The sequence below is a fragment of the Parambassis ranga genome, chromosome 7, assembly GCF_900634625.1.
Source record: "Parambassis ranga chromosome 7, fParRan2.1, whole genome shotgun sequence".
NCBI lineage: Eukaryota > Metazoa > Chordata > Actinopteri > Ambassidae > Parambassis > Parambassis ranga.
The window spans coordinates 2,944,186-2,965,957 of NC_041028.1; the positions used below are offsets into that span (position 1 = coordinate 2,944,186).

The following is a 21,772-nucleotide window of genomic DNA, read 5'->3' on the forward strand; positions in this document are numbered from 1 at the left end:
TATAAACAGAAACACTTACTTTGGAAACCACCTGTACTGTGCTGTGCAGGACGTTTGTGCACATGGACAGCATGAATGAGACCAGTGACCTGATGGTGTGACCCAGCAGCACCGACCTCCACCTCTATGAGTTCAGTGTGTTTCTCCACGTCTGCTCTTCCTATCTCTGAACGTTTGTTTCCAGCACTCGCTCCTGTTTAAATTCCTAAAACAACCTCAGTTACCTCCAATAAAGTCAGACTGCTGCCATGTCTCTCTGTTCTTTAACACGCTGCTTTAACCCTGCGCTGACAGACAGGATGCTGAATGTCTCTCTCTCACACACACACACACACACACACCATCCTCGTCAGCCTCGTCTCTCTGCCACACATCACACGCCACGTCTGCATATTTACAGTATTTTACTAAAGAACATACTTGATGCTACATGAAGCTGATGGCAGAGTTTCTGTGATGCTAAATATTGATCAGACAGTGTGATCAACATTCTGATCATATTGATGAATTGGATAATGACCTGAGGAATCCTGTCAGCTTCACAGTGACTCTGCTGCCCCCTGCTGGTGAACATTTTAAGCTCAGCTTATCACACAGCTCAGTGATTAACATGTTAAATTAGTATTGGCTGGTTCCAGGAGATGAACACTGTGGTGGATTATTGATCCACTTCAATCTAATCAATGTATTATACTAGTGCACAGCAGGCGGGTTAAAGTGGACGACAGCTGAGGCTGGATTTCACCAAACAAAGGAAACATTAATGAAACAGAAACTGAACTTAAAGCAGCGAACATGAAATATACACAAACAAAGACTCACATGTACACACAGCTGAAGTCAGCCTGCTGCAGGGGAGAGGAGGACTCACACCTGAACCCAATCCTAAACTCAGTCAGGGTGAGCTGCTCCTCCCACTACACCTGACTCCTCCCTCCACAGCTCCTCCTCCCACCACACCTGACCCCTCCTCTGGACCTCCTCTTCACAACATCAGCAATTAAAGGTTCTGTGTTCAAATGTTGCAGTGTTGTTGTTGTTGTTGTTGTTGATGATGAATGAGATGATGATGATAATGATGGTGTTGTTGTTGTTGTTGTTCTGGGTGTTGTTGTGTTGCAGTGATGATGTTGTGGTTGTTGTGTCGTTGTTGTTCTGGTTGTTGTTGTCCTGGGTGTTGTTGTGTCGCAGTGACGTTGTTGTTGTGTTGATATCGATGACGGTGTTGTTATTGTTCTGGGTGTTGTTGTTGTCCTGGGTGTTGTTGTGTTGCAGTGATGATGTTGTGGTGTTGATATTGATGATGATGATGGTGTAGTTGTTGTTGTTCTGGGTGTTGTTGTTGTTCTGGGTGTTGTGTTGCAGTGACGTTGTTGTTGTGTTGTTGTTATACAGTGTTTTTCAATAACGTGCAGACGTCAGGTCACGAGACACATTTACAAAGCACATCATCCTACTACGTGATGATGTCAGCTGCCTTTAGTTTAAATGTGTGACGTCATCAGTTGTTTAGTACATCTATCTTTCTCCATCTCTGCTCCTCTCTCCTCCCCCTCGCTCCATCTCTTACCTCCTCCCCCTTGCTCCATCTCCTCTCTCCTCCCCCTCGCTCCATCTCTTCCCTCCTCCCCCCTCGCTCCATCTCCTCTCCTCTCGACAGGCGGCATGATGGACGTCGTGAATCAGGTACTAACTCTCCGTTTTCTCTGTTTATTTCACGTCGCGCCTGTTCCGGTTCGGGTCTCGGGGTGTGTGGGTCGTCGCGGTTCTCGGAGGTTCGGTCTGTGGACTGTTGGTCCCGCGGTTCAGCATCCCTGTGTCGGGCCGCATCTCCGCGGCAAGAGGCGGCGGAAGGAGACGCAGATTATTTTATTACGGAACCGAACCGGGCCCAGACCTACAGGACGGATCCACCTAGAACAGATCTGCGTGTGCACTGCGCGTCGTTTGTGTGCGTGTGTGCGCGCGCGATGAGTGGGCACAATAATAAAACACAAAAAGGACATAGAAAGATATGCGCGTTCACGTGATGAAATAAAAACACATTTTCTGTGTGAGTGTGTGTGTGTGAGCGTGTGTGTGTGTGTGTGTGTGTGCTGTAAAATGGCAGCCACAGAAAGAGAGGAGCAGCTGCTGTCGGGTGTTATAGGAACCCGGGTTTAGGTGTGAAAGGTCTGTACACAGTGTAACATATTTATGATCACAGTGTGTCTACATGCAGCATATTATGGGATAGAAATTTGTGTATTGATTAAAAGGCTCCCTGCTGAGGCTGAGGAGGATTATTGATCCGTGTGTCGAAGCAGGATGTTCAGATTCCAATCAAACTTCACAGACACTGGTTTATATGAAGCAGCTCTGTGTGCACGTTGTGTTACTCTGTGTGTGTTTGTGTGTCTGCAGCTGGTGGCCCAGGGTCAGTTCAGGGTGCTGAAGGTTCCTCTGGGCTTCATCAAGGTCTTACAGTGGGTGAGTTCCTCACAGCAACAGCTGTTTTACCTCTTTTGCCCCCTAAACCACAGTAGCATCAGTCAGGACGGTCCTCACAGACCAGGGTCTGGACTCACCCCCCTTCTATGGTCAACATTAATAAACACACACAGCGGGTCACGCTGCATTCTTTAAACCATCATTATGTTTATAAGACAGGTGACGTCACTTCTGTTCCTGTTGTTTTAGCCGGTCTGTGCAATGCATGATGGGACATATCGCTAAAAGTAGTGACCATGGGATGGACTCTACTTTTCAAGATGCATTGTGGGATACATTGAGGGCCCTATATGGGGTCTATCATTTCTCACTAAGAATTCAGACAGCACTACAACATGGCGGAGGCTCTATATAGGAGCACATGTAGTGATCAGGGAGTGATTTCAGACACAGACCTGGTCTGTGGAGCGGAGCCTCTGCTCCACCAGGGAGCAGCAGGAAGTAGAAGCTGAGCTGATGTAAACACAGCAGCCACCACAGTGAGCCTCACCGCACAGAGCTGCACGTCTGTCAGCACCAAAGCAGCCGGTCCAGCTGGACGGAGGCATCCAGAACTCTGCCTCTGAGCCACGTCTCTGTGAGGACAAAGACGCAGCAGTCTCTGAACTCCCACCACCGAGTCTAGATAGGAGACATTTATTCAGGGAGGAGACATCAGAGCGCAGGACGGAGCGGCCGGCCGAGCATGGAGTCTCCTCTTCCTCTCACACAGAGACATCAGGCAGGTGGAGGACTAAAAGCCTGGTCCCTGCAGCCAGCAGAGAGCCTGGAGCTGATCCAGCAGACCATCACACAGGCTGCTGCTGGAGGCTTCTGGACCAGAGACACCAACACCTGAGTCTACCTCTCTGGAGGACAGACTGAACAGAACAGTGGATCATTACAGATGATTACATTACATTAGACTCCGCCCACCAGGCTGGCATCAGACAGAAACAACAGGAAGTGATCCTACAACCACACACACACACAGTGTGAGCAGATGTCCAGTCCCTCCTTGTGTATGTGTGTGTGGTTCTGGGTTTGACTCATCCGATTGGCTGCTCAGCCTAAAGCCTCTTGCTGTGACTCTAAAGATAGACGCTGAGTCATGAGTCATGTTTCACAGCTCATCTGTGATGTCACTACAGTCAAACACTTGGGCTTCCACTGAGTTACCTTTGATTGATTGATTGGTTGGTTTTGGTGTCTGGGAGCAGTGTGACCTGAGTTTTGTCTGCAGGCTTGTAGTTCACGTTTTTTTGTCCATCCTCAGTTCTTCGCCATCTTCGCCTTCTCCACCTGTGGGAGTTACTCGGGGTTGTTCCGGATGGTGGTGGAGTGTAAGGACCGCACGAACAGCGACCTGAACATAGGAGTGGAGTTTGAGTATCCGTTCAGGTGCCGACCCCTCTGAGCATGCTCACACATGTTGTTATCAGAACAGGCTCCATGTTTTTTGACATAAGTCACCGTGTAACGTTTGGACCCCCCTTCTTTCAGACTCCACCAGGTCTACTTTGACGCCCCCACCTGTAAGGACATGAAGCGGGAACGTTTCTTCCTGGTTGGTGACTACTCTTCCTCAGCAGAGTTCTTCGTCACTATCGGTGTCTTTGCCTTCCTGTACTCCATGGCGGCGCTCAGCATTTACGTGTTCTTCTTTGAGAAGTACAAGGAGAACAACAAGGGCCCGCTGATCGTAAGTCCCCTGCCCAGCCGGCCACTCGCCTCTGGGAACATTCCGCTCTCATGCTGTGTGTCGTTTCAGGACCTGGGTGTAACCGGAGTGTTTGCCTTCATGTGGCTGGTGAGCTCGGCGGCCTGGGCCAAAGGTCTGTCTGATGTGAAGACGGCGACTGACCCAGACAGTGTCATCACCATGATTCCTGCCTGCTCCTCGGAGGAGAACCATTGTCGTGAGATCCAAGACCCCGTCATGTCGGGACTCAACACCTCTGTGGTAGGACTGGGGCAGACTGTGTGTCAGCCGTCTTTGTTGTGGTTCTGAGCACCTCCCCGTCTCCTCTGGCAGGCTTTCGGCTTCATCAACCTGGTCCTGTGGGCGGGGAACCTCTGGTTCGTCTTTAAGGAGACGGGCATCATCGCGCCTTTCATGCGGGCTCCGCCTCCTCAGGACAAGCCTGCTGCAGAGGATGCCTACGGCCAGCAGGGGGCATACGAACAGGACCCATACGCAAGCAAACAGGGAGGCTATCAACCGGACTACAGCCAGCAAGGATACAACCAGGTGAGATCAGGTCATTCTCAGGAAGGATCGATTTATTAGTTATTAAATATTCAATATGTCTATATGCTGATTGATTGTGTCAGTATTAGAATGTGATGATCAATAAATAGCTGCAGTGGATGGTGGATGTTGTAACAGCTGTTTCTGGGCCTCCTCCAGGAGGCAGAGTACGGTCCGGGATACGGCCAAACGGGGGCGCCTACCTCTTATTCCAATCAGATGTGAGCTGACAGGAAGTAGGTGAGTCCATGTTCACCTTGAAGACTTCTCATTGGCTGATGAAAATGATTGATCAACACTTGTCTTCACAGGAGGTGCCACAGAGAGGTGTGGGTCCCTTGCAACCTACCCACGGAGCAACACTCCTGTCTGTGTGCTGGGTGGGTGGGGGGCTGTGGTGGGGGGGGTGGGGGGTTAGATGTTCACTATAAAAAGTCTGTGTGTAAAAAAAAGAGGTCATTTTAACAAACCACAACAACAAGCAACGAGGATTCAAGTGAAGCCGCCGTCTGTGCAGAGAGTGTTTGTGTTGTAGAGCTCACCTTCGACCGATATATTCACTGTTTCTGCTCTGTATGCCCCGCCCCTGTATATAAGCCCCCCCCCCCCATGCATCAACAAACCAGGCTCACACCGCCCAATTGAGACGCAGCCATGTCCGCAAACATCACCTCCCAGCTGCATGCTAACACCCACGCAGGAAGTGATGTCATCCTGGACATGCTGTAAACTCCCTGCGGCCTCGTGGTGACTCCGGGCTGGAAGCTGCATCCAAAATGGCGCCTGGTCACTCACAGTTCGCACTGTTTGGCTGGGCTGGGTGTTCCTGCTGTCGCTCCGTCTTGACCACTCTCGCAGACGCTGGGGTTAGCTGGTGTTGTTTGGTTAGCTTCCCTGGCTAGGTTTGAACATCATAAAATAGGACCACATGCTTCTGTGCGTCCGCCCACCTTAAAGGAAACCTTCCGTCCAACAGGCCGAGCTGGACAGCACCTCTTCGGACGGACGTTTCTGTCCTCTTTCTTTGTCCTCTCTGTGTGTCTTGGCTAAGCAGAGGTCGTTGTGGAAGTCATGTGATGCTCTACATATTGTTCAGTGACTGATGGAACAGTGTGTTCCACTTCCTGGTTCCCTGTACAGGTGTGTGTGTGTGTGAGCATGTGATCATTACCTGTCAAGCTTTTTGTTTCCTTCTTCTCCTCCTCTTCCTCTCCTTCTTCCTCCTCCTCCTCTCTTTCTGTTGTTCCTCTTTGTGACTCGGCCTCTGTGACGTAACTTCCAGTGTGATGATATGCTACTCCGCAACAGTAACCATGGCGACAGTGTTGACAGTGATGATGATGATAATGATGTGTGTGACTTGTTGCTATGGAGACACCCTCCTCCCCCCCTGCTGTGTTAATTCAGTGGAAAGTTTCAATAAACAACAAACTCTAGTTTGGCTGCTGTGTGTTTGTAAACAGGCATCATGAAGACCCCCCTCTCCCCCTTCCTCCCCCCTCTCCCCCTCCTCCTTCCTCTTCCTTTACCCTTTCCTTCCTGTTCTTTGTGGCTCCTCCCTCTCTCCTCTCCCTCTGTCTGTCCTCCCCTCCTGACTCATCGCTCCTCCCCTCCCCCTCCCTGGTATCAGAGGAGTCTGCTGGCAGCCTCAGTGTGTGTCTGTGTGTGTGTTCGGTCTGGAGGATGGCATCTCTCAGCCTCCTGCTGCTCAGCACCGCTCTGATCCACACCGCCCAGGTAAGGTCCCAGCTCGTCCACTACAGGAGGGACAGGGTGTGTGAGATGTGTCGTATTTATTCATGTACGTATTCATGGTGGTGCTGCATCGTCCCTCTGAGCAGGGACTGATGCAGACCTTTGTCACTGCTTACATCACACACACACACAGATGTATGTGTGTGTGATGTGTTTCCAGTTTAATTGCAAATGACCCTCCCGAGAATCAGGAAACAGATGCTGTGTGTGTGTGTGTGTGTGTGTGTGTGTGTGTGTGGAGCTCATATTGGTGCAGTTCTTCAAACAGCAAGAGGGTCCTCATAAGGATAGCAGTGCAAACAAATGCTGTGTGTGTGTGTGGGCAGTGGCTGAAGAACATTTCATTTCAGTTGCTGTCACCATAGTGACAGGAGACAGTAACCCACAGCAACAGGGTCATACGTGTGTGTGTGTGTGTGTGCTCTTGTACAGCTGCCAGTTTAATGGTTTAACCACTGAAGTGAGGACAGCTTGGTTGCTCCTTTTAGAACCTTAGCGCGGTTTGCTGAAGGTGAAGATTAGTGTTTTAGTAGCATCAGGTCCAGGTTAGTGTGATGGGCCTTGATGGTGTGTGATGGTGAAGTGCAGGTAAGAGGCTCAGACATGCATCATGTCAATTAATGTCCTCACAGCTAGCAGCAAGATATCTGTGAAGTTTGTGTGTGTGTACTGTTCTTCACTGTTTGTGAGGACCAGACAGTTATATAATTTACCTGTATGGTACACACACACACTAGCAGTGCATTAGGAATGAGGTTTTCACAAAGTGAAGGTGATGAGCTCAGATTTGTTCAACAGTTAAAGCTGATGGAAGCTCCCAGTGACTGTAAACAAACATGGCTCACAGACTCGGAAGGGTGTGTGTGTGTGTGTGTGCATCTCACCCGGGTGTTGTTGGCTCCTCTGCACACCTGCTCTGATGTCAGTGAGCGAGCAGAGCGATCTCTCCCGGAGGACTCGTTAGCACTCAGCACGCATCACTCAGGTTGGCAGACAGAAAGTCATCCTGCCTGGAGCAGCTGGGCTGATTAAATATCATCACTGTGATCAGTTCTGACAGATACTGGACCTGACCAGCAGCACGCCGGGCTGGCGAAACAATCCATAATCATCATCACTCAGAGCTACACTGCTCAACTCTTCTCTCAGAATGTCTCAATTAACCAACAGCCACCAGTGCTGAGTCACAGCTCGGAGCGCTGAGTCACAGCTCGGAGCGCTGAGTCACAGCTCGGAGCGCCGAGTCATAGCTCGGAGCGCTGAGTCACATCTCAGAATGCTGAGTCACAGCTCGGAGCGCTGAGTCACATCAGATCAGCTGATCAATATACCTGTGTGGATGTGAATCTTTTTATCACATCTCAGTGCTTCCTAACATTCTCTCACTTCGGTCTTAATGGCTTCATTATCGATCATAAACTCTCTCCTCAGTCATTTCCTGCTGCTTGGGCAGGGGGGCGCGGCCTGGCTTTGTCAGGAGGCGGAGTCAGACGCCAGCGCAGAGACCTCCGCAACATGCTCCCTTATGAGGACCAGATGATGTCATACCCTGCCATGGAGAGAGGAGCCAGTGGGGTTGATGACCTGTACTTCCAATCAGATGACTGGAGGGGGCGGGGCTTGGACCAGGCCCTGCAGCGATTGGTGGAGAGGGACCAAAGGAGGGAGGTGGAGGAGGAGCAGCGGGCAGGTCAGAGCTGCTGGTTGTGATCAATAATTGTTAGTAAATGATTGTCATTGGAGGAATCTTAATGAACCAATCACACACATTCACAGCCTACCTAGCAGCTTTGCTCCGCCTACTGAGCGAGGCAGAGAGCGCGGGATTGGTTGGCCCAGGTGATGTGGAAGTGGTTGAGGAAGAGGAGGATGAAGAAAATGATCAGGGGCCCCCGGAGGACTTCCAGAGCCCTGTCCCACCAGACTACGACGACACAGGACGAGGGATAAGCATGGGGAGGCCCCCAGCCGCCTGGTGGGGGCTTGTGGAACCCCGGCTGGCTCAGAGTCTGCTGGACAGGTGAGTGTTTGAGGTGTGCTCAGGGTTCGTATGTTCTGGCGACAATGACCACATGCTCCTCTGTGATGTCAGGATGGAGCCCCGCCTCGCTCAGACTCTGCTGGAGAGAGCGAGGCAGGAGAGACTCCAACAGCCCGGAAGAGTCCCATCAGGACTCAGCAGGGACCAAGACACCCTCAGGTGAAGGTTCATCAATTATTATGAATTATTATTGATCAATCTTTGTCTGTCTAAACATGTGTCTCTTTCCCAGTCGGGTGGTTGCTAGGATACTGTCCAGCATGGGCCCCAATGACGCCCCGCTGGTCTACTCTGGGCGCAGAGTGAGGAGAGACCTGTCTGAACCCTCAAGCCCCACCCACAGGAGAAGCCGCCGTTCTCTTGACGATGTGGCTCCACCCTTACCCAGCAACGAGCCTCCTCTGCTCAGGGTGAAGAGGCTGGAGGAGGAGGAGCAGGAGGAAAAACCCCGCCCCCAGACCGCAGGGCTGCAGAGGATGAAACGCATCGATACCATGGCAACCGCTGACAGTGAAGGACTGAATCATGGGGGTCGTAAGCGCCAGAAGAGAGCGACGCTGAACTTCGACCCCCAAGTACTAATGGATCAGATTCTGGAGTACATAAGAGAGTAAGAGGAGGAGGAAGAGGAGGAGGAAGGTGATGCCAAACATTAACCCACTCTTTCTTTGATTTGGTCTTGTATCTTTAAACGCTGCAGGCGAACACCCCCGCTTCTGATGACCTCACAGTCTGAAGCTCTCTGATTGGCTGGCTACTCGACTCCTCCCATTAAACAGCTTTTTCAGTGCAGACTTCCTCCATCAGATGGTAGCCATAGCGACAGCCCATCAGCTCTGTGATTGGTTGGTTCTGGTCGTGTTCTTGTGCTCTCAGCTTTCTGTCATGTGACGTCTGTCTGTGGTGAAACTTGATTTCTGTCACTATGAAATAAAATCAGTAACCTGGAAGTCTGTCGCCCCCTGTCTGTCTGTCTCTGCCACACATTTCTGCGAGGCTTTACTTCCTGTGTCCACACAGCATTCGTACGATCACCATCTATTTTAATATTGCTTTTATATTATTTTATTTTATTTATAAACACAACATGCTGATTTCTCTCAATATAACCTTGATGCTAACAAACTCCATCTAATCGATCGAATGCTGCCTATTGCTGTTTGGAGCCAGAAGCTAAATCTACTACAATACAAATCTACAATCAACTACATCATGGGCTAAATTTGCCTGAATCTGAAGCTAACTATGCTAAGCTGAACTGAACCGAGATGCTAACTGAATCTGAAGCTAAACGCAGCTTTGGGAAGAACTTCTTCCACTCACACCTGTAAATATTCCAAGACGTGTTGATCGTACCCTTTGACCTTCAGGGCCACCATAGGTACAACTGTTAGAACCATCATCTAACAAACGAACCAGAAAACACAAATGACTGCACATTTTTATTCACGTTTCACAAAGGTCAAAGGTCATGCTGACAGCAAACACAGACACCTACATCCTCTGATCTTCTCCATCTTTGTGTTTAGCCTAGCTAAGTAAACCATTATTGGTCCACTCCGGAGTTACTGGATAAGGAGTTACCTTACCCTAATGCTAACTTGACCCAGAAGCTAACTCAAAGCTAAGTGGACCCAGAAGACAACCAGACACAAAATGAACGGTGTGCTTACTGTCAGAGGATGTCAGGCTAACTGGGCCTGTAGCACACTGAGCATTAGGTTCAGCTAGCCTAAAGAAAAGCTGCTGAACCGGACTCATTTAGTTCAAAGGTTTGACGACATGCTGCCGGCTGACACCACACAACATGCTCACAGACTTTCTGCATGCTGCCTGCGCATTTATCACTGACCCACTGAACATCATTATGCTCCCCACCAGGCAGTGTAATCTAATCCAGACTAACAGTTGATACAAACCTGGAGAATATATTTGTTCTGCTGTGCATTCAGCACCAGGAAGAGTTAGTTTTTCAGTGTCTTTATAAAAAAACATTGAATCAGATGCTAGGTTTACCAGGACGCTAGGTGCAAGCTAAACAGACGATTTAAATATCTGAAGCCAGACCAAGCATTTTTAGAGTCTGCTGAATTTTGGCGTTGTGGGACAGTTAGCCGTGCGCTGTAAGCCGATCATCTACCTGCCTCAGAGCTGACACACAGAAGGAAGTTTAACACTTTATGGTTAAAAACAGTAACAGGACAAGCTAACACAGAACATTAAGCTAACAGAAACCAAAGCTAACAAAGCTAAATTCTAAGCTAACCGGGCACAAAGGCCAACAGAACAGATTAACATGGAGGACATGACCTCTGACCTCTGACCTCTGACCTCTGCAAATATCACAGAACCTTTCATCAGCCAGACACACGATCACATGTCTCATGTCTTCTGTCTGGTGAAGAACAGTGAAGAGGAGGAAGACCAAGTGTCCCTGCAGGTGGGGAAGAGGAAGATGAAGGGTGAAGGTCTCAAGCCGTAGAGACACGGAGCGACAGGGGAGCAGACTCACCTGGTGCTTCACGGCGCCATCAGCAGGCCTGTGGTCACTGCAGACATAAACACAGCATCAGTACGAACCCGCAGACGGCACCACAGCTTCACACCCGGACCCCGCCCACTCACCATCCTGGGCCTCCGGTGGCAGCAGAGCATCCTGTCTGTTAGCGAGGACAAAGGCCAGTGTCGCCAGGATGGCGTAGTCCAGAACCCCGAGGATGGCCAGGATGTAGGCCCAGTGGACGGAGCAGTGACCAGGAGAGAAGCTGCCCACCTGGAGACAGACGCAGCGTCAATCAATCGATCAATCAATCAATCAGTCAGTCAGTCAGTCAGTCAGCACCATTAATGAAAAAAACAGGGTCATACTCACAGAGTCTCCACACAGAGTCCTCATCTCTGGACTTTCCCACGAGTCCGGAAACAGCAGACAAGCCAGCGCCAGACAGAACCCTGCAAAGAGGAAACCCCGCCCCCTTTTACTGAGAGACAACACTGTCCTCTACATACAGAGACAGGAGACACACACTGTCCACTGCAGGCAGAGACAGAGACAGGAGACACACACTGTCCACTGCAGGCAGAGACAGAGACAGGAGACACTCGCTGTCCTCTGCAGGCAGAGACAGGTGACATGAGACACACTGTCCACTGCAGGCAGAGACAGAGACAGGAGACACTCGCTGTCCTCTGCAGGCAGAGACAGGTGACATGAGACACGCTGTCCTTTGCAGGCAGAGACAGGAGAAACTCGCTGTCCTCTACAGGCAGAGACAGAGACAGGAGACACACACTGTCCTCTACAGGCAGAGACAGAGACAGGAGACACACACTGTCCTCTACAGGCCGAGACAGGACACACTCACTGTCCTCTACAGGCAGAGACAGAGACAGGAACTACACACACTGTCCTCTACAGGCAGAGACAGAGACAGGAACTACACACACTGTCCTCTACAGGCAGAGACAGAGACAGGAGACACTCACTGTCCTCTACAGGCAGAGACAGAGGCAGGAGACACTCACTGTCCTCTACAGGCAGAGACAGGAACTACACACACTGTCCTCTACAGGCAGAGACAGGAACTACACACACTGTCCTCTACAGGCAGAGACAGGAGACACTCACTGTCCTCTGCAGGCAGAGACAGGAGACACACACTGTCCTCTGCAGGCAGAGACACACACTGTCCTCTGCAGGCAGAGACAGGAACTTTAGGGGACACAGTGACTAACCTGCTGTTAGCTGCAGCCATGCACAGATCTTGTAGACAGTTGCAGCACTGCAGAACCTGAAGAGACAGAGACAGAGGACGCTGGTCCACACAGCCCACAGGGACACTCCCACCAACACAGCAACTGACTGGAAGGACGGCAACGGTGACAGACTGGACAGCATTCCGCGACAGTCCGGGACTGGCCAGTCTGTCTCCAGACACACCTGTCAGGCATACGGGGACAAACGGAGACACACATGGACCCGTCAGCATTTCCCCTGAAGCCCCGTCTGTGAAACCTGCTGCAGGAGGACCAATCTGTGGTTCCTACCTCAAACAGTCCCATGGTGCCGCTGGGCAGGGCTGACCCCCCCTGCTGGGGGGCGTCTGTGGTGCCGATCCAGGACGGCTGCACCAGGATGACCACCTGTATGATGGCAAAGCAGAGCGTGCAGACCGCCCAGAGGACGCCAACAGCCCGGGCGCTCCGCACGAACTCCGTCTGATAGAGGCGAGAAAGGTCAGCGAGGGCGGGCGACGCTGACATCACTGAGACAGAGAGAGAGAACCACTGACAGCTGGAGCCAATCACTGATCACCTGTCAATCACTGATCACTAAACATTCAGCCAACAAACCTAACAACTGCCAGGCTAATCAATAACCTGGACCAGCTGAATTGTCTGATGGCTTCCTGTCTGCGGTGAATGATCGACAGACGTCACTGATGATCGAGATGACGACAGGCGGCTTCTGATGAACAGCTACAGTTCGATGAGCTGCAGGAGGAGCGGCCGCCTGACGGACAACCAATCAGCAGCAGATAAACGGCACACCGACGTCATCAGCTCCCTGATTTACCGACCGAACGAGGCGATCGGCAGCCGCGCGTGTCCGGTTAAAAGAACAGAGAAAAGGAAACGACCACAAAACTGCGGCACGAGCTCCACCTGTCCGTGCGTCTGTGTGCGGAGGATGCGGGTGGAGGATGCAGCGGCAGCAGCGGGGGGTGGGGGTGCGGGGGTGCTACATTCCCGGATGCGGAGCTTCTGCTGACATGAAAAATGACTGATGATAATTACACGGGTGGAGGTCTGATGGAGAAACAGCAGCTTGTTTAATAAATCGGGCTAAGCTGCGCCTCCTGCAGGGGGCAGGAGGAGTTGCAGCGTCACTGGCTGATCAAGCTTCAAGGGTTATCTGACCTCTACTACATTACCCAGCATGCATTTCACACAAACAATAAGCCTCCATGTCCACATGTGGAGAATGTGTGTGAAGCCCGCAGACCCCTCCACAATAAAAGCTCTGCCTGTGGTGACAGCATGCTGTTTATTTCCTTGTACAAACATCAGATATTGATATTGATCCTGCTTCAACTGCAAACAAACATCTACAAACAAATGTATTGCACAACACCCAGGGCTCCTTCGTATCAATGACTGCAGGCCGATCAATGAATCGAGTCCAGGACAATAATCAGACACTTTCCAAACGTTCAGACAGAAGCAGGCAGACGTGTGACTGGAAGGATTTTAACAGGAAGCATTGGCATTCTTCTTCCCACTGTCTTTCTTTTGATAGTTGGTTATTGATTTGTTCTTCTGTTGACTCATTAAAAGAACATTACAAATATTAATCAACCCAATATGAACTAATGACGACCACAGTTTTCAAAATAAAAGCACCTGCTGGTGAACTGAAGCACCGCCCTGCTGATGGAGGTCATCTGCAGTTAAAAAATATAAAAACATGTTTTTGTCCGTGAGTGTTTTGGACAGCTGGGGGACGAAGCCCCACCACTGCTGCTGGTATCCATGGCAACAGCCAAGGTGGTCCCCTCACAGTAAGGACACGCCCACAGCACTCCTCAGCTCCACGGAGGGATCTCTTCTCCAAACTTGGCACAGTGAGCCGCATTTTTAGCTTCAAAAAGAATCTGAACAATAGAACACAGAGCGTGTTAGTCATTGATGACATCACACTACTGAACTGTGAGTGGTCAGAAAAACAACTGCGGTGTCACCTGGTTGTGCACGTAGGACTCACACATGTAGCACCACACGGAGAGATCGGCGAAGCTCAGAACCAACGGGTGCTCTGACACCACACCGTGAGTCACCATGTGTTCGTTAACGTAGCGACCGCAGAACACCTGAGCCAGAGACACACACAGGTGAGATTATTCATAACATGCCTGGCTGCGAGTGGGAGGGACGGGTGGGACAAGTGACCTGGTAGCAGGTGAGACAGATCCAGTTCTCGGCCTCTGAACCGCAGTCCTGGCAAGGCAGGAAAATGTCAATCCCTGTAGAGGGGAGGGGCTTAACTGCGTCCAGGTGAGGACACCAGGACAACGGGTCAACCACAAACAAGGTGGACTGCAAAGAGACAGAGACAGACAGGTCAGATATCAAGACATCTTTGTCCTCTCTTGAAATGAAGAAATGTTATTGAAATTTTCTGACTCCGCCCATCTCAGCTCCACACAGCTCCAGACACATCTGAGGCTTTGAATAACCGCACGCTCCTTCTGCCTCTGGCTCCGCCCCCACTCCAGCCTCAGCCCCAGTGGCTACTGTCTCTGGCGTTGCCACAGCGACAGTCTGTAATCAGATAGAAATCCTGTGAGTCCAGGCAGCGTCTCTTTAAAAAATGTCTGTGCTGCTGACTCACCTGAGGCAAACGGCTCTCTGCTGATTGGCTGAGCTTGGGTGGAGTGTCACATGGTTCTTCCTTCACTTCATTTTCACAGGTGACCGTCTCTGGACTCAAGTGGACCTTTGGCCTAGCCCCTCCCACAGGGGTGGATGTAGCGGGGGTGTTATGGACAAAGTTTTGACTGATGTCCAAACCAGCCAATCCCTGAGTCAGCTGGTCCAGGCTGCACTCCGTCTGATTGGACAAAAACGAGGATCAGAGTGATGAGACTGAACTCTGGCAGGAATCTGGTGTGCGTGTTTGTTGCATGTTTATTGCATGTTTATTGTGTGTTTGTTGCGTGTTTATTGTGTGCTTATTGCATGTTTGTTGTGTGTTTGTTGCGTGTTTGTTGAATGTTTGTTGCGTGTTTATTGCGTGTTTGTTGTGTGTTTATTGTGTGCTTATTGCGTGTTTGTTGTGTGTTTATTGCGTGTTTGTTGTGTGTTTATTGTGTTTATTGTGTGTTTGTTGTGTGTTACCTTGGAATCCTCGGGTCTTGCAGGGGATGGTGGCGGTTTGTCACTCTGATCGGACTTCCTCCCCTTTCCTTTAGAACTACGTTTCCCACGATGCTTCGGGGAGGGAAGGGCTGCCCGCACTGAATCTGGAACTGACAGGAGAGATGTCACAGCAAACAGAACCAGCAAATAACCCATAAAGACAAAGTGACAGAACCCTGTATTTACTGTGTGTCCTCAGGGACCTCCAGTACGAAGCGTGGTGTCGGATCACCTCGTTGATCGTTGCCACAGCGCTGTGATGAGGAGGGTGGAGGGGCGTCGCTAGGGACGGAGGAGGATCTCCTAGCAACACACTGGTGCACATGGCCATGGAGTCGGAGATGGACGTCAGATTGTACCCTCCCTGATGAGACACAGACACTTCAGTTCCGTTCAGTCCATCTGAGTTCACATAAGAATCACCTTCACATCACTAACCTCCAAGATCAGCAGGACCCGCCCCCCCGCCAGTGACATGAGCATGTGTGTGAGGTGGGCGTATCCTTCTGGGGTCACATGGTATCCACCCAGCGGATCCCCTCGAGCTGCATCGAACCCAGCCGACACCAGAACCAGACCAGGGTTAAACTGCGGACGAGATGACCAAACAGAGCAGTCATAAAAATCAATATGTTCCACATGTTATCTGATTGATCGGCTGAATGAACCACTGAATGGGTGTAGGTCTGTGTGAGGCCTTACCTCTGTAGCGATTGGCATCACAATACGATGAAAAGCAGCAATGTAATCGGAATCACCCATGCGGCCTCCACTCCATGCCACGTTGACATTAAAGCCTGCCCCCTTGGCCACACCCACCTTATCAGGGGCACCATCCTCAGAGGATGGAAAGAATGTCCCGTTGTCGTAGCGATGGAGCGAGATGTAGAGGACACTGCAACAAAAACATCTGTTACTTCATGCTATGTCCTGACGGCACCTAATAGCTTCCTCTCCTCCTCTCTACTCCTCACCTATTGTCATCCTCGAACATGTGCTGTGTCCCGTTGCCATGGTGAACATCCCAGTCCAGGATCAAGACCCGCAGCGGGGGATAATGGGAGATTTTCTGGGCGTAGCGCGCAGCCAGTGCTGCTGTGTTGAAGAAACAAAATCCACAGGGAGCATCTCTCTCAGCATGATGACCAGGAGGACGCACGATCGCCACACCATTAGTCACCTGCAGAGGACATCTGATCAGCTGTTGGCTGCTGTAGGCCTGGTACCACCCCGTCAGCCTGCTGCTGCTGCATCTCCTACCTGTCCGCAGAGGATCTGGTCCACAGCATTGAAGCAGCCTCCTGCAGCCAGCTGGGCGCACCGGAAGCTCTGGTTGTTGATGTAGATGGAGTTGAACTCGTCTCCCAGTTTGTACAGCTCTCGTGGCTTCATGCTCGCCGTGCCCCTCATCAGCTCCACGTGCTGTATGCTGAACACAGGCACACATGTTCACAGTGAGGAGCGCCATCAGCTCAGGCGTGTTGCGACTCTGTGCTCTCATACCTGTGACATGCGAGCAGCTCCTCGTCTGTCGCACAGCGAGCTGGTATCCGCTGGCAACGATCCACAAACCCAAGCTTCTGATGCTTGGAGAAGATCTTACAGATCCTCTGTGGCTGCTCAGGGTGATGTCTGCAACACACCATGACATCATCCACCACCCACGGTGACGTCACCGCGACCTTTGACCTACATAATACTTTCATCTCACCTGTCCCACAAGTTCAAATGCTCCATCATCTGCTCATCGTAGATCAGACCCGTTGTCGTGGCGACAGAGGAGGTGGGGGCAGGCATCACTGCACTGTCATTGGTCACTGCTCTGATGACATTCCCCTGAGCCAATGGATGGCCTGCAGAGAAAAAAGGAAGTGGGGGGGGGGGGGGGGGGGGGGGGGGGTCATAGAGGATTCACTGTCATTTTACTGCGTGTGTGTGGGCAGGTGTGTGTGTTACCAAGCACTTGGTGGAAGGCCCAGTGAGGATACAGAGCTGAGAGGGTCTGCGAGATGGACTGAAGCGCGCTAAGGGACAGAGACAAGAGAAATGCATGCTGGGATATTTGAGAGACACACTGAGATAGACATAAGGGATCCACAGGTGTTACCTGTCAGACGGGGCAGAGGGTGAACTCAGAGGAGGGCACGCTCCACCAAGCAGGGCTCTGATACAAGCTGCGACGCCCTCTGCTGTTGCTTGCAGATTATAACCCCCCTGGGCGGGCACACACACACACACACACACACACACTGCTGTCAATAAGTGACTCATTATGAATGAAACATGCCGTGTGTTTTTACCTCAAGAGCGAGAACAAGCCGACCTTCAGCTAAGCTCATCAACATGTGAGTCAGAACATGGAAACACTGAGGACTCACAGACATGTCCCCCTGAACACACACACACACACATTTAGTAAAAAAAGGTGTAACACAAGTGTATCCTTTTGTGTGAAGAGTTTTCTTTTTTCTACCTTCGGATCCCCGACTGCAGCATCAAACCCAGCAGAGACAAGGACGAGCTGAGGCTGAAACTGCGCGCACACAAACACACACACGGATCAATAAATAACATCACCAACATCCTGTTTTCTGTGTCCGTGTGTGTGTTACCTCATAGGCTACAGGCAGCAGCACTTGTTGAAAGGCGGCAATGTAATCAGCATCAGTCATCCCTGTCTGAAATACACACACAGAACACACATAATGTTAGTAAGGACGTGTGTTGGACCGGTGGTCCGTGGTTCGTTCTGGTTCTGTTTGACTCACCGTGTTCCAGGGCAGGTTTATGGTTCTCCCTTCAGCTCGTCCACTGCCAACAAAAGTGCTGTCAGACTCGGGCAGGTGAGGCCAGAAAGACCCCTGCTCATACCTGTGGACACTGAAGTACAGGACACTGCACACACACAGACACACAAACACAGGTCATTAAGGTCACAACCAACTGCAATCACAGTGAGAGCAGCAGCAGCATACCTGGGATCCTCCTGGAACATGTACTGGATGCCCTGACCATGATGGACATCCCAGTCCACTATTAGCACCCTGAGTCACACACACAGACACACACAGAGAGGGTCAGACAGATTATTTCTGACCCTTTGATAAAACTACATCAGTTCAGTTGATGATGTCACCAACCATTCAGCCAGTCGCATATCCTCTTACTCTTTAGCTTCTAGCAACATGTTAGCTTCTGTTAGCAGGAACAGCATCAGACAACAGGAGAGAAACAGGAAATGAATCTGAGCAACACATAAGGAAGTGTGTGACACACCTGCTCACAGCATGTCGGGTCTGAGCGTATCGAGCCGCGATCGCCACATTGTTGAAGATGCAGAAGCCGTTGGACTCATTGGTCTGAGCGTGGTGGCCTGGAGGTCTGGTGAGGACACGTGGACAGTACATGTGAATAGTTCAGGTCATCAGAGCACATGCTGCAGACCTGCTGGGTGCAGATACCATCCTTAAATATATAATGACCTCAAAGGTTTTCAGCACCTGCATGCACCATAACCAGCTTCTGTTGCTATGGTTACCTGATGATGGCAAATCCATTCCTGAGTTCAGAGAACATGACCTGATCGACCAGCTGGAGGACAGAACCCACCGCCAGCACACTCACCTGGAAGGACTCCTGACACACAGATACACACACACACACAGACAGACACTGTATAATACTTCCTTCATATGAGCATCTGTTTGATGATGTCACTGTGTGAGTTCTTACAGGATGGAGGTAGACAGAGTCATATTTGTCAGACAGTGTGCGCAGTTCTGTCTGAGTCATTGTTTCAGTCGACCTCATCAGCTCCACGTAAGGCCTCCTGCAGCAGTACAAATACATGATGTCATCAGTCAGCTGACTGAAGCCCAGACAGGAAGTGAAAATTGTAACTCACATGTGAGCGAGCAGCAGCTCTTCTTCAGCAGCTTCTCTGGGCTGAAACAGACACAAACAATGCAATTTACACAGCGCACTGCTGACACACACTTCTTCATGTGTGTGTGTGTGTGGAACAGACCTCCACTCTGACACAGTGAGACAGCAGGTTTTGCCTCTCTAGCTCCTCCATGATGGCCGTCACTCTGTCCGGACTCTCTGGGTGACTGAAAAATGAATCAGTTACACAAATGTAAGTGTTTTTTTCCGGACACCATGTGATAATTAACACATGCACGTGTTTTATATTAACCTCTGCATCAAGCACCTGACTGAATGTGTCTGATGAAACAGCTGTGTAGCTACACGTATCTCTACTTAAAAATCTGCAACAGACATATTTCATCGTTTTGTGGAGGAGACGTCTGGAAACATAAGAACCATGATGGTGGGGCCTGCTTTGTGAAATTCCCCAGCTTGGGATGAATAAAGTATTTATGTTCTGTTCTATTCTTCTAGGACATATTAACAGTAAAGAGTTCCTGTGTGATTAACCTCCCCTGTGGGAGAAGACACGTGGCTTAGTGTTGTTATGATCAGATGATTTGTTATGATCCTGTTTGTATTTCTTGCCAGCTCAGCAGGGATTATATGAAAGGTAAAGTCATGTCTGTGCAGATATTATTCTGGGATGCAGACTTCCAAAGATAGAAGAGCTGTCAGCTTGAAAGGAAATCTAAAGGTTTTACAGACCCTGATTTTGTACATCTGTTGTACAAACTCCTGACCGATGAAATAAATTCATCAAACAAACTGTGCTTCACTTTAAAGAAAAGAAAATCAAACGAGTGATGATGGAGAGAAAAAGAGTCCCTGGAACTGAACAGTAGATGTGTCCCTTGTTCAATTCCAATTACTGACAATCCGTCTGTAGATAATGCATAAAAATCCTGATGGAGGCAGAGGAAGCTGGTGTCATCGCTCTGTTCCTTCAAACCATCACTCTTAAACAGCCATCAGAGCGGATGCTGGCTGACAGCTCACCTTGGCTCCCACTGGTTCTTATGATGAGTGAACATCTCAGAGTAAACCAGGCCTGTCCCACTGGCTGCTGACCTGCTGGACAGATCCTGCACGCACACACACACACACACACACACACACACACACACAGTAACGAAGCTGAACCCATGAGGACATGGTACACAGACTACCTCAGACTCTCACCAGCATCTGCAATCTGCCGCTCAACTCCTCCTCTCGCTCCTCTCTGCTCCTCTCCATCCTCCCTCTCCTCTTCAGTTCCTGCAGGCTGCCTCCGCCTCCGCCTCCTCCTCCGCCCGTCTCCTCTCTTCCTTTACTGCTACCCTAAAAATACAGACAGGTTCTGGAGCTTCACCCTGGAATAAACATTCAAATCAAGTTTCCATGCGTGTGTGTGACTGACCTGAGCATGGAGCCGAGGCGATCTTCTGACCGACTTGGGTCCAGACCCTGGAGAATCTGATCCAGACGGCATGGCTGATCCACCTTGACCAAAACAGAAACACCATTAACAGCTCACACCGATGACTGATGACACACAGTAACACACTACTGGTCAGCTGGTCAGCTTCTGATAAACATTCCTGCCCGACAGTGGAGCTGACAGGATGCTGATGATCTGTCATCATCAGTGCAGTAAAGTCCAGGCTGAATCTTTCATTGGTGAGTTAGTTAAGGAGCGCAGACACACACACAGACAGACACACAAGACCCCTGTGGTATCTTTTTGTTTGATTTTATACATTTTATAATTGTGAGTATTATTAATATTTTTTGAGTTACTGGTTATTTGGAAATGTTTTCTATATGTACTGATACTCTATTATATCTGCTCAGGTCACTTATTGCACTAGACTGTCAACCCACCGGTGTAAACAGAGCAGCGGCTACCTGGTTAGCCTCCGTGCTAACAGCCTTATCTCTGAAACTAGCTGCACACACACATACACACGTACGCACGCACACATACAAACACACACACACACACACACACGAAGCAGGTTTCGGCTTCAAACGGTTTTAAGAGAATCCCATGAAGAACACTCACTGTTTACCCCTCTGCTGCTGCTGAGCGCCAACCGGAAGTCGCGCTCTCATGGCGTCATCGGCAGCGCTGAGGCGCATCCTGGTGACGCACCAGGGCGGAGGCAAAAATGCTTTTATATATATTTAGTACATTTCTTCTTCGTGGCCCGTTGCGTTATTGTATCACACACGACAGTCATTTATAAAAATGTTGTCTTTGAGTGAAGTTCGGATCAAATGTATGGATCGATCTGAACACTGATGATCAGCTCTGATCTGATCAAAAGATCCATTCATGGAAGCGCGCCACTTGCTGGAGCGAGCTGTTACTACGGTGTTTCATCTCATTTAAAGATGTAAATGTTTTTATATTGTGAAATGTG

The 21,772-nt window shown here is 50.2% G+C and overlaps 4 protein-coding genes across 9 annotated transcripts; 2 read left to right on the forward strand and 2 right to left on the reverse strand.

Moving 5' to 3' along the window:
• The first annotated feature begins 1,551 nt into the window (after positions 1 to 1,551).
• LOC114438383 (synaptophysin-like) lies at positions 1,552 to 6,156 on the forward strand. 2 transcript variants are annotated; one of them, XM_028409687.1, is made up of 8 exons: positions 1,552 to 1,686; positions 2,404 to 2,469; positions 3,746 to 3,870; positions 3,973 to 4,171; positions 4,241 to 4,432; positions 4,505 to 4,720; positions 4,880 to 4,956; positions 5,032 to 6,156. In XM_028409687.1, the coding sequence occupies exons 1-7, from the start codon at positions 1,666 to 1,668 to the stop codon at positions 4,943 to 4,945; spliced, it is 885 nt and encodes a 294-aa protein (XP_028265488.1). In that variant the 5' UTR covers positions 1,552 to 1,665; the 3' UTR covers positions 4,946 to 4,956; positions 5,032 to 6,156. The 2 variants fall into 2 exon arrangements, with proteins under 2 accessions (XP_028265488.1, XP_028265487.1); XM_028409686.1 differs by having other exon boundaries at positions 1,553 to 1,686; positions 4,880 to 4,960.
• A 186-nt stretch (positions 6,157 to 6,342) lies between these two features.
• pcsk1nl (proprotein convertase subtilisin/kexin type 1 inhibitor, like) lies at positions 6,343 to 9,466 on the forward strand. Of its 2 annotated transcripts, none has more exons than XM_028409678.1 (6): positions 6,343 to 6,457; positions 7,907 to 8,165; positions 8,252 to 8,495; positions 8,568 to 8,675; positions 8,749 to 9,126; positions 9,217 to 9,466. In XM_028409678.1, the coding sequence occupies exons 1-6, from the start codon at positions 6,404 to 6,406 to the stop codon at positions 9,260 to 9,262; spliced, it is 1,089 nt and encodes a 362-aa protein (XP_028265479.1). In that variant the 5' UTR covers positions 6,343 to 6,403; the 3' UTR covers positions 9,263 to 9,466. The 2 variants fall into 2 exon arrangements, with proteins under 2 accessions (XP_028265479.1, XP_028265480.1); XM_028409679.1 differs by having other exon boundaries at positions 8,749 to 9,091.
• Positions 9,467 to 10,188: 722 nt separating this feature from the next.
• Positions 10,189 to 13,194, reverse strand: lhfpl4b (LHFPL tetraspan subfamily member 4b). The gene is made up of 6 exons (XM_028409692.1): positions 12,564 to 13,194; positions 12,252 to 12,456; positions 11,389 to 11,468; positions 11,142 to 11,289; positions 11,029 to 11,065; positions 10,189 to 10,950 (listed from the first exon to the last, which is right to left on the reverse strand). The coding sequence occupies exons 1-5, from the start codon at positions 12,777 to 12,779 to the stop codon at positions 11,037 to 11,039; spliced, it is 678 nt and encodes a 225-aa protein (XP_028265493.1). The 5' UTR covers positions 12,780 to 13,194; the 3' UTR covers positions 10,189 to 10,950; positions 11,029 to 11,036.
• A 350-nt stretch (positions 13,195 to 13,544) lies between these two features.
• Positions 13,545 to 21,545, reverse strand: hdac6 (histone deacetylase 6). Of its 4 annotated transcripts, none has more exons than XM_028409627.1 (29): positions 21,412 to 21,545; positions 20,767 to 20,849; positions 20,547 to 20,687; positions 20,364 to 20,449; positions 19,462 to 19,546; positions 19,339 to 19,379; positions 19,167 to 19,263; positions 18,973 to 19,070; positions 18,711 to 18,815; positions 18,410 to 18,478; positions 18,203 to 18,329; positions 18,047 to 18,112; positions 17,908 to 17,967; positions 17,735 to 17,824; positions 17,542 to 17,648; positions 17,391 to 17,458; positions 17,146 to 17,287; positions 16,938 to 17,066; positions 16,695 to 16,863; positions 16,409 to 16,614; positions 16,137 to 16,329; positions 15,873 to 16,022; positions 15,621 to 15,798; positions 15,414 to 15,544; positions 14,908 to 15,126; positions 14,700 to 14,837; positions 14,466 to 14,612; positions 14,258 to 14,386; positions 13,545 to 14,170 (listed from the first exon to the last, which is right to left on the reverse strand). In XM_028409627.1, the coding sequence occupies exons 2-29, from the start codon at positions 20,836 to 20,838 to the stop codon at positions 14,102 to 14,104; spliced, it is 3,312 nt and encodes a 1,103-aa protein (XP_028265428.1). In that variant the 5' UTR covers positions 20,839 to 20,849; positions 21,412 to 21,545; the 3' UTR covers positions 13,545 to 14,101. The 4 variants fall into 4 exon arrangements, with proteins under 4 accessions (XP_028265428.1, XP_028265429.1, XP_028265430.1 ...); XM_028409628.1 differs by lacking the exon at positions 21,412 to 21,545 and adding an exon at positions 21,231 to 21,279; XM_028409629.1 differs by lacking the exon at positions 21,412 to 21,545 and adding an exon at positions 21,231 to 21,249 and having other exon boundaries at positions 20,547 to 20,682.
• Positions 21,546 to 21,772: the final 227 nt, after the last annotated feature.

Excerpts from the sequence above, each read along its gene's own strand:
- LOC114438383 (XM_028409687.1), top strand. The coding sequence starts at position 1,666 with ATGATGGACGTCGTGAATCAG. Across the intron at positions 1,687-2,403 it reads TGATGGACGTCGTGAATCAG|CTGGTGGCCCAGGGTCAGTT; the intron begins GTACTAACTCTC and ends GTGTGTCTGCAG. Across the intron at positions 4,433-4,504 it reads CGGGACTCAACACCTCTGTG|GCTTTCGGCTTCATCAACCT; the intron begins GTAGGACTGGGG and ends CTCCTCTGGCAG.
- pcsk1nl (XM_028409678.1), top strand. The coding sequence starts at position 6,404 with ATGGCATCTCTCAGCCTCCTGCTGCTCAGCACCGCTCTGATCCACACC. Across the intron at positions 6,458-7,906 it reads CTCTGATCCACACCGCCCAG|TCATTTCCTGCTGCTTGGGC; the intron begins GTAAGGTCCCAG and ends CTCTCTCCTCAG. Across the intron at positions 8,676-8,748 it reads AGGGACCAAGACACCCTCAG|TCGGGTGGTTGCTAGGATAC; the intron begins GTGAAGGTTCAT and ends TCTCTTTCCCAG.
- hdac6 (XM_028409627.1), bottom strand. The coding sequence starts at position 20,838 with ATGCCGTCTGGATCAGATTCTCCAGGGTCTGGACCCAAGTCGGTCAGA. Across the intron at positions 17,067-17,145 it reads CATTTGAACTTGTGGGACAG|ACATCACCCTGAGCAGCCAC; the intron begins GTGAGATGAAAG and ends GGTGTGTTGCAG. Across the intron at positions 14,171-14,257 it reads AGTCCTACGTGCACAACCAG|ATTCTTTTTGAAGCTAAAAA; the intron begins GTGACACCGCAG and ends TCTATTGTTCAG.
- lhfpl4b (XM_028409692.1), bottom strand. The coding sequence starts at position 12,779 with ATGTCAGCGTCGCCCGCCCTCGCTGACCTTTCTCGCCTCTATCAGACG. Across the intron at positions 12,457-12,563 it reads GCACCATGGGACTGTTTGAG|GTGTGTCTGGAGACAGACTG; the intron begins GTAGGAACCACA and ends TATGCCTGACAG. Across the intron at positions 11,469-12,251 it reads ATGGCTGCAGCTAACAGCAG|GGTTCTGTCTGGCGCTGGCT; the intron begins GTTAGTCACTGT and ends TCCTCTTTGCAG.